The sequence below is a fragment of the Humulus lupulus genome, chromosome 2, assembly GCF_963169125.1.
Source record: "Humulus lupulus chromosome 2, drHumLupu1.1, whole genome shotgun sequence".
Classification (NCBI taxonomy): domain Eukaryota; kingdom Viridiplantae; phylum Streptophyta; class Magnoliopsida; order Rosales; family Cannabaceae; genus Humulus; species Humulus lupulus.
The window spans coordinates 78,925,590-78,936,724 of NC_084794.1; the positions used below are offsets into that span (position 1 = coordinate 78,925,590).

Consider the following 11,135-nt stretch of genomic DNA (forward strand, 5'->3'; position numbering starts at 1 on the left):
TAATTGTAATAGGATAGTTTTAATAGATAGATGGACCTAATAGACAGTAATACAATAGGCTAGGTTATATAATTTTTTTTTTTTTTTTTTTTAACAAAAGAAAAGCTTTATTCAAAAACAAGCCAAATTTACAAAACCAAGAGAGCTGCTGCTACAGAACAGCAAGCCACAAACTCAACCAAACAGCAAGAAACAGTTACAGAGAGCCTACAACCAGCTATCTACAACCTTGCGTAAATAAACATCCCTTTTTCTAAGAGAAACAGAACCCAAACTCAAAACTCTATACTTAACAACATCTTTAATTTCCAAACTAATACAGCTGGCCATTTTACAAACTGACTCAAAAATACATCTGTTTCTATTGCACCAAATGAAATACCATGCGGCTGAAATGACTGCATTAATAATCTGGTTCTTCAAGTTATGCTTAGCCAATAAGCACCAACGGGAAAGCTCCTCATAAGAATCAGGCCAATGGAAGAAACCCAGCCATCTACCAACTTCATTAAACACTTTCCTGGAGAAAACACACTCCATGAACAGGTCGATATGGGATTCCAAGCCAGATTCACACACAGGACAGCAAGCAGAAGAAATATTCATGAATCGGCACAAGTGGTCTCTAGTAAGCTGCTGGTTATTAAAAATCTGCCAGTAAATAAACCTGTGTTTTGGCAAAATAAGCTTGTTCCAAACTGTCCTAGCATAGCCCACATAATGCACAGAAATAAGAGAGGAGTAGAAGTGTTTACTGTGAAATTTCCCTCCCTTAACAGCTAGCATCAAGCTTCCCTCATCTATACTATGTCTCAACCTCAATAATTTCTTGATATACCAGCTCATATCTTGACTGATAGGCACATTCCAGATGTTAAACTTCTTCAAATAAATGGAACTAATCCATTTAACCCACAGGCAGTCTTGCTTGGAAGAGATTGCCCAAATAAAGTTAGCCATCAATGCCAAGTTTCATTTCTTGCCCTCACGGAAACCAATGCCACCCATCTTTTTCGGGAGACAAACCTCTTCCCACGAAGGGAGATGCATCTTACTTCTATTCCCATTAGCTCCCCAAAGAAAATCCCGACAGCTCTTATCAATGGCAGCAGTAATCTTGGAAGGAAGAATGAATACACTCATCCAAAAGTTCCTTATACCAAGCAAAACTGAGTGTATGAGTTGAGCACGACCAGCAAAAGATAAGTTTCTACTCGCCCAACAATTAAGCTTCTTATTCAACTTATCTAGAATCACCCCACAGTCAGAAGCTTTCCACTTGGTAGGTCGAAGAGGAACCCCCAAGTACTTCAGAGGAAAGGAGCCTTCTTCCATTTGCAACAACTCAAGAATCTGAGTTTTGATGGAATCCTTCACCCCTCCAAAATAGACATGGGATTTAGATTTATTCGCTGAAAGACCAGAAGAGGCACAGAAAGCAGAAAAAGCTTCATGAATCTTACTCACAGAACTGATGTTACCTTTACAAAAGATGATCAAATCATCTGCAAAGCAAAGGTTAGTCAACCTAATATGTTTACACAAAGGATGATAACCAAAGCCTTTTTTGTCAGAGTAATGAGCTAATAAACGAGTGAGGTACTCCATAATGAGCACAAACAAGAGAGGAGACATGGGGTCCCCTTGCCGAAGGCCTTTTTCCCCTTTGAAAGAGCCCTGAATTCTCCCATTCAATAATAGATTTTAATTGGTGCCTCTTAAGCAAACAAGAATCCAGCCAATAAAACGAGAGGGAAAACAAAGATGTTTAAGTAACTCCTCCACAAAATACCAATCCACAGTGTCGTATGCCTTACTCAGATCAATCTTCATTAAACATCTAGCAGAAATATTCTTTCTAGTATACCCTTTGAGAAGGTCTTGGAATATCATAATGTTATGGGCTAGAACTCTATTTTTAATGAAAGCTCCTTGATTACTATGAACAAGAAAAGGCAGCACTTCCGATAGTCTAGAGAAAATCATCTTTGATATGCACTTGTAGAGGGTGTTACAACATGCAATAGGACGATAGTCAGTAGCTGAACTCGGATCCGCAGTCTTAGGAATAAGAGAAATCACCGTTTCATTCAGGTCCTTCGGCAAGAAACCATCCTTAAAAAAATCCAACACATCAGAAGTAATTTCGGCACCAATATCAGACCATAACCCCTTAAAGAATCCCGAGCCAAAGGCATCCAAACCAGGACTCTTAAAAGAGTGAATGCTAAAAAGAGCCTTCTTCACATCACTCTTGGTAAAAGGTCTCAGAAGATTGACTTGGAGCTCCAGAGATAATCTGTTTCCCTGAATAAAACAGCTCTTATCAATCTCCAAGGAAGCCAAATTTCTCCTCCCCATAAAATTCTTGAAATGTGAGAGAAAATGCTCAACAACTTTTGAGTAGTCCTCTTCTGTTTGTCCTCCTATGGTAAAAGAAGAAATTCTATTTTCAACTCTTCTTTTTCGCATAAATGCATGAAAAAACCTCGAATTATCATCACTAAACTTAATCCAATTAAGTTTACTCTGCTGTTTGAGAAAACAGGCATAACGGCTCTGCATAACTGAAACAGAGAGATGAGCTTGAGTAACAGAATGTTGCAGAGACAGATCTGAACTGTTATAAGCCAATGCCTCCTGAGCTCTATTATAATCCTCCTTAGCCTTCCTATAACTCAACACAATATCACCAACCTCCTCTCTATTAAACCTCTTCCAAACATGCTTCACCCGATGTAATTTCTGGACTATCCTGCACAGACCTCCACCAGAAGTTACTGGCTCATTCCAGCAGCAAAGAACAGTTTCTTTGTAACCTCTATATTGCATCCAGTGATTACCAAAGCGAAAAGGCACAAATCCCACCTTATTTACTTCCTGATTTCGAATCACATAGTAACTATGATCAGAAATGCAGTCCCATTTGAAGCGAGCAATAGTTTTTGGAAAAACTTCCAGCCACAAATCGTTAATGAACACTCTATCTAATTTAGAGAAAATACGGTCTCCTGCCTCCTGTTTGTTCGACCAAGAATAGAGAGCTCCCTCACATTTAAGTTCCTCAACTTGGCCTAAAGCCAACCAATCTTGAGCATCAGCTATGTCCTTAGCAAGGACTTGTCTCCCACCAATTCTATCTTGGTAACCAAACATAGCATTAAAGTCTCCAAAGATAATCCACGGAACCTTTAACTGGCCAATACTAGCTAATTTTTCCCAAAGACATTTCCTCTCCCCCATAGAATTGCTACCATAAACTACTGTAGCAAAGAAAAGATCCTTCTGGCCACTCACTTTGATCCGACAGTGAACAAGTTGGGGATCCTCAAGAACAATATCAACCTTCACAAATTTAGATTGCCAAATAACTAAAATCCTACCAGAAACCATAGGACTAGAAAAGTAATCCCAATTAGGAAAATTATTCTCAAAAACTTCTTTAATTTTCTCATGTTTCACCTTAGTCTCAAATAAAGCTCCAAAACCAACCTTATTCTCCTTACAAATACTAAGAATAGCATTTTGCTTATCTTTTTTATTCATACCCCTCACATTCCATCCTATCATGTTGCAAACTTCCATCACTTAGTTGGGATAGAGTTAGTAACCAAATGACCAATCCCTGCATCTTGCAACACAGCATAACCATTGCCCGAAACAGCCTTGCCTTGAGCTAAATCAGACTTATGAGTATTTGCCACTCCTTGTCCAGCACCTCTTCTTTTGGGGGTAATCCAGTTTCCTGCAACCTCAGAGTTCCCTTTTCCAGCTTGCTGAGTAACAAATGAGCTCTCCTGAACAACACTGCTACCTTTCAAAACAGTTGGCTCTAGAGAACTATTGACCCTCTCTTCCTCTCCAATATTAGGAGCATTACACGCTCTGGGAACAGGACTATCTTGTTCAGAAGGTTGTTGAATCTCCTCCTCTACATTGACTAAATCCTTGTCTGAACTCGCACCAGTCTCAGCAGTAGTTTTCTTCCTCCAACTCAGACCAGAATTCTTGTTACAATTGGCCACAACATGACCTAAATTCGAGCAGGCAGCACACTTAGAGGGAAGCCATTCATACTCCACCAATTGTTCCGTTAACTGATCCCTTTCGTTAATGAAAGAGATAGAGTTCGGAGGATGATCCGTAATCTCCATATCTACCAATATTCTTGCATATTTCACCATCGATCTACTTTGCGTCACTTTATCCACCATAATCGGCCTTCCAATTGTGCTCACCATAGCACTGAGACAATTGGTACCCCAGTATTGTAAACCCAAACCATTCAGCCTAATCCAAACCGGAACCGACTTGACCATTCTCATTGAGTCCATATCTAGTGTCCAAGGACGAAGAACCACCGGTTTTTTATCGAAATGAATAACTCCTGTTTCCAAAATAAGATCCCGTGTAGCTTCATCCCTGAAATTGACAAGGGTAAAACCTGAATGCATTCTCACTATCTTATCAACGCCCAAACTACCCCAGATTCTCTTAACAAATCCTTCAAAAACTCGGAAAGGAGGGTTAGCTCCCAGAACTATGCACACAATCGCATTCTTCCAGAACGAAGCTTCAGTCTCAACCTCTTCCATATCTAATCGGGCCACAACTTGGTCACCCAATTTCATTGGTTCAGTAAAATTCAGACGGGTAGAAGGTGTGGGTACCTGGTTCGTTTTAAATTTACTCCACACTTCCTTAGCTGATCTCTGGAATTCAGAACCCTCCACATCCTCAGCCTAAATAATTGGGGAAGGAGAGGACCGGTTCTCATGGCCAACCCGCTTCACCTCAACACCACGTTCCAGCTCCAGTTCGTCACATGGATCATGAAATTCATCATCAGGTAACAGATCAGATGCCTCAACTTGGATCGAAGGGAGGTCATCCACCACGTCATCGAGAATCAATGCCGGCTTCGATATACCTTTCTTCTTCCAAGCCATGGGAAGAGAGAGAGAGAGATATCACACGCCTGACTAAGGTTAAAACCCAAAATAGTTGTCTAAAATTATATAATATAATATAATTTTTTTTTTTTTGCTTAGTTTTAACAATTTTCTCTTTCAGGGGAAACAAAAAAAGAAAATGGAGCAAGAACTAGGAAGATCTAAAAGACTGAACGAACAAGAAAGAGGACAAGGAAGAAGCCAAAGAATGAATTCATTTGGTAGAATCCATATTGGAGCATATGCGCTTGGGAAACAAGGACTGAATCTCATGTGTCTCAAGCCTACTCAAGAAAGATTCCTGCATCTGGTGGGATATAGTGAAGCAAACCCGAAATGTAAACATTATGACATGGGACGAGTTTGTCCAGGTGTTCAACAAAAAGTATTACAGTTCTGCGATTCTAGCCACAAGGGTGGACGAATTCGTCGCGCTTACTCAAGGGATTTCAACTGTGACAAAATACGCCAAAAAGTCAATCGACTGGCCAAGTTCGCAGCGGACATGGTACCCACTGAGATGTTACAAATTCAAATATTCATAAAATAGTTGAAGCCATCGATAGCCGAGACGTAAAGGTTGTTCGGGGAATGACCACATACACGGAAACATTGGAAATATCTCAGGAAGTCGAGCAGGAGGAGGATAAAATCTAGAAAGAAGGAACGGCCAAAAAGACACCAAGAAAATAAATTATGAACATACGACCACAAAAGGAAACACGATGGTGGTCATAACCAAAAGGCAGACAAGAAAGGGAAAACTACATTGAAAGGCAATAGGAATAAAAGGCCTTACGTAGAATATCCTCAATTCCCAATCTGTAAAGAAAATATTGAGGAGAATGCTGATATAAGACTAGAGGTTGCTTTTATTGTGGAAATGAAGGTCGTCTCAAGAAAGACTGCCCAAAATTTCCAGACCAAAAGAAGGACGAAACGCTAATACCAACCAAAGTTTTCACTCTTACATAAGGTGAGGCGGAAACTAGCAATACAATAGTATCGGGTCAGATCACAATCTCTGGCAAGCAATTCAATGTTTTATTCGATTCAGGAGTGACACATTCCTTTGTCTTTATGAATAAGATTGATAGGTTAGATAAGCCATGCAAAATTTTTAGAGATAAGTTTGTCATGGAATTACCTTCGGGGAAAAGAATGTTATCTAGTAGAGGGGTGTGTAGCGTTGTAGTTAGAATCGAAGGAAGAGAATGATATAAGGAATGGATTAGACCTTAAGACCTTAAGACTATGATATAAGGAATGGATTAGTTAGCAAAATATGGGACAAAAATTGACTGTAAGGGTGAAGACGGTCAATTTTCGAACAGAAGATGGCGAGAAGTTCACTTACAAATGAGTAATTTCTAGAACTCACATATGATAGTCTTAGCTCTCAAAGCTCAACATTTAATTCGTAGCGGTAGCCAGGCATTTCTAGCCAGCATAGTAGACAAGTCACGAGAGACACAACTCGAACCAAAGAATGGGCACATAGTATGCGAATTTTCCGGGGTATTTCCAGAATATCTAACGAGATTACCTCCGTGTAGGGAGATCGAGTTTGAAATAGAGTTGGCACCAGAAATGACACCAATATAAAAAAACTCCATATAGGATGGCATTGAAGGAGCTTAAGGAATTAAAGATACAACTGCAAGAGCTTTTAGACAAGGGTTTCATTAGACCAAGCTTTTCTCCTTGGGTTGCACAAGTGCTCTTTGAAGAATGACGGGAGCATGAGGATGTGCATAGATTATCGAGAGCTAAACAAACTGATGATCAAGAACAAGTGTCCTTTGCCTCGACTAGATGATCTTTTTGATCAATTGCAAGGATCCACGGTGTTCTCAAAGAGAAATATACGGCCAGGATATCAACAACTAAGAGTACGAGAGGAGGATATCCCAAAGACGACTTTCAGGACTCGATATGGATATTACGAGTTCTTAGTAATGTCATTTGGATTGACAAACGCACCCGCCGCGTTCATGGACCTTATGAACCGAGTATTTAAGGATTACTTGGATAAGTTCATGGTGGTATTCATTGACGACATATTACTCTAATCAAAGACAACATTAGAACATGAAGTGCACCTACAACTGACGTTAGAAAGGCTCAAGAAACCCCAATTATACGCTAAGTTTAAGAAATGTGAATTCTGGCTAGAGAAGGTTGCATTTGTAGGACACATCGTATCCAAAAATGGTGTAGAAGTAGACCCAAACAAGATAGAACCTGTGAAATATTGGCCCAAGCCTAAGAGCGCCACCTAAGTAAGAAGTTTTTTGGGCTTAGTCAGATACTAAAGACGATTTGTGAAGGGTTCTCCAAAATAGCTACGCCCTTAACAAATTTGACAAGGAAGCAAACGAAATTTGTATGGATGGAGAAGTGCAAAGAAAGCTTCCAAACACTAAAGGACAAGCTCATAACAACCCTAGTTCTATGCATCCCAAATTACAAGGGCAAGTATGTAGTATATTGCGATGCATCAAAACAAGGACTTGGATGAGTTTTGATGCAAGACAGAAAGGTGGTCGCATAAGCCTCGAGACAACTAAAGGAGTACGAACAAAGGTACCCAACCCATGACTTGGAGTTGGCAACAATGTTCTTTGCTTTAAAGATTTGGAGGCATTATCTGTAAAGAAAGAAGTACAATATCTATATGGACCACAAGAGTTTAAAGTACTTCTTTGCACAAAAGGAGCCCAACATGAGGCAACGAAGGTGGCCGGAACTAGTTAAGAACTATGATTGTGAGATTTTGTATCATTCGGGAAAGGCTAATGTTGTGGCAGACGGGCTTAGTTGACTGAATTATGGTAGCATATCGACGCTTAAGGGGATTGCACAACCCTTACAAGATGATATTAAAAAATATGAAATCGAGCTGGTAATGGGACAATTAGCTGATCTCACAATCAAGTCAACACTTATGGAGGAAATTAAGGAGAAACAACAAGAGGATTAGTTTCTTCTTAAGAAAATGGTAGCACTACAAAGCTCTGAAAATGTTGATTTTTTCGATAACAAAGGTAGATATGCTGCGATATAGAAACTGAGTGTGTGTGCCGAATCAGGGCGTATTAATAGAAAGTATCATGCGGGAAGCGTACACCACTTGGTATTCACTTCATCTGGGATCGACCAATATGCACAACAATGTCAAGACAATGTACTGGTCGCCGAGAATGAATAAAGATATAGTAGAGTTTGCAGCAAAATGTTTTACATGCCAACAAGTTAAGTGCGAGGTTTATAGGTCCTTTTTGAGATATTGGACAAAGTAGGGCAAATAGCATATTTGTTAGCTTTACAGCCATCATTAGCTAAAACGCATAATTTTTTCCATATATCTATGTTGAGAAAGTATGTATCAGATCCATCCCATGTGCTCGATTACTAGTCTCTAGAGTTGAAACAAGATTGCAATTATAAAGAACGGCTGGTACATGTTCTAGAGTGGGGAACTAAGGAGTTAAGGTCCAAAGTATCCCTATAGTTAAAATCTTATGGAGCAATAGCACTGAAAGAGAGGCAACATGGGAAATGGAGGAAGATATGAGGGAACGGTATCCTGAGGTTTTTAGTAATTCAAATTTCGATGACGAAATTTCTTTAAGGAGGGGAGAATTGTAGTAACCGAGGTTACCTTTCTCTTAGACCTCTTTATTTATGAGACTATAGGTTGTCTTTATGTTATTGAATAGATTTAACTTGAGTTGTGGTGATAGAATAAGGTTTATATTTTTAAAATATTTAGTGGTTATGATTATTATAGTATAGTATAGTCGTATGATATTCGTAGCCTTGTTTATATGAAAATTGGTGATTGCGTAAGAATAAATTAATTATGGTATTATTAAGAATTGTTATGGATCGAGTCTACATAAAGCCCTAAATCCCAATAATATTTTCGGTTTAGTAAATTCAAAATCAGTCTTGAGAATTAGAGTTTGTTATTTTATGGTTAGTTAGGATATTTGTGGATTAGGTTGTTATTTAGATTATTAAATAAAATTTTCGTAACTTTATGGTATTGTAACTTTAGATTCATTTTTGACCAATTTATATTATTATTTTAGAAAAATAATATTTCTAAAATATTGTAGATAATTGAATTAGCTTTCTAACGATATAAATATTGTTTAAATCAGACTCCTACAGGTTCAACTATGTTGATTTTACTACAGATGAGTCCAGAGTTACGAGATTTAGGTAGTTAGAGGTTGAGATATTTTTCCTAGGTAGTTTGATGTTATATTATTCCTCAATTATTTAATAAAAATATTAATAAAATAATTTAGAGATATTTTCTATAGAAGTTCGGATTCTATTTTATTTAAATTTAAATTTGGATTATAGTTAGATTGAAATTAAGATTTTTGAGAGCTTATTCCTTCTCATTTTTTTCATTTATTCTAGCTCTTCTTGAGACCCTCATAGACACTCTCTCTGTCTTCCTATTATTGTCATGCACCACCATCAAAACACAAACCCTAAGTCCAAAATCATCATCACCATCATCTCTTCATATCTTTGAAACCCTCGTACCCAAAGAGGCCACACGGCCAAGGTTATCTTTTTTATTATCAAAACCATACAAGCAAGCATTTAAGGATCTAGAGTTTTTCTTCAAGATCAAGGTTGAGGGTTTTAAGCGGGATTAGCATATAATGGACTCAAGTATAGTTTCTGTGCACCACACTCAAGGTAAGGAAAATTAGGTAGTTTAGTTTATGTTCTAGTTTATGTTTTGTATGATCTAACATTTCAGGTACAATAAAAGGGTAAGTGTGGATGGACCTAAGGTGTCTAATGATGTATGACGGACTTATGCCCGATAGGCTCGGATGCCAAAATTTTATGACGGACCTAAGTTGATGTCCGGTGTATGACAGACTTATGTCCGGAGCTTAATTTCCACCTCTATATATGCACTTATGTTTTTCTTATACATGTCTTGTTATTATAACCTATGACTATGACCTATGACCTAGGATATATTTTTATTTTGTATGATTAGTATAAATTAGCGTTGTTATGAACTCTTGTATGAACTGATGGCATGATTGTTATGACTATGTGATTATTTGATTTGTTATTTATGATGTGTTCATGACTAATGTTATGATTGCAGGATATAATTTATGTTCTAAATCTAGGTGTGATTTTTTTAGTATGACGGTGATATAGGATAGATTATGACATTGGTTTTTGTTGTGAATATAGTATTGCATGTGAAATTATTTGTTGTGAGTTTATGATTGTTTTCTGTATGAATTTCTGTGTATTTTACTTACTGGGCATAGAAGTTCATTCCTTTCTTTTATTTTTGTAGAATAAGTTAACCTTAGATGACCGGTGACATGCAGATTCCCAATAGAAAGACTAGTGTGAATATGTGGGGGCCGTATAGCCGTGTGTTATTTTCTTGGGAAATTATGAACTTTATGAGTTAATGTTGCCTAATTTAAATTTTATTTATTGTAAAGTGTATTATTTATTTTTCCTAAACGCGGGTTATATTTATTTTAAATTATGAATAAAGAAGGCAACATTTTTTACGATTTATTACGTTAATTTTTCAACATCTTTATTTTCTACAATTATAGTCAATATTTGGGTTGTTATAGTGAACTCGTGCTAAGTTTAGGGTACAACATCTACAAACTCTAATTGTTAACATCCTATCATTTTTATCATTGTTTAAATTGGAAAGAAAATAATAATGCATTATGAAAACTGAAATTGAATGAGTTTAGAGAGAAGAAGAGAAGAGAAATTAGAGTAGAAGAGAAAACAAAGAGAGAAATTAAAGTAGAGAAAAATATGTGATTAATTGAGAATATTTAGAATATATATAATCATGAAGATATATCTATATATAATATTATTAATTTAAATAATAACATTTTGTAAATATCTTATTTAAATTTAGATTACTAATAAATGATTTTTCTAATAATAATTAAGCCCATTTTTTCTCATGTGATTGTTTGATTTTTATATTAAATATTGTTGACGGTGAGAACTCGTCAACCAAGTTAAGTTAGAAAAATAGAAATGTAGAGATTATCAAAAGAAGAACTTCAAAGATCTAATTGGAAACTCAAAGAACACTTGCAGAAAAAGTGGTGAACGGAATTTGTATTCCTTATGGTGTAGTGC

General features: G+C 37.1%; 1 protein-coding gene across 1 annotated transcript; it reads right to left on the reverse strand.

Moving 5' to 3' along the window:
• Positions 1-972: 972 nt before the first annotated feature.
• LOC133814438 (uncharacterized) lies at positions 973-1,608 on the reverse strand. The gene has a single exon (XM_062247397.1). The coding sequence runs from the start codon at positions 1,606-1,608 to the stop codon at positions 973-975; it is 636 nt and encodes a 211-aa protein (XP_062103381.1).
• Positions 1,609-11,135: the final 9,527 nt, after the last annotated feature.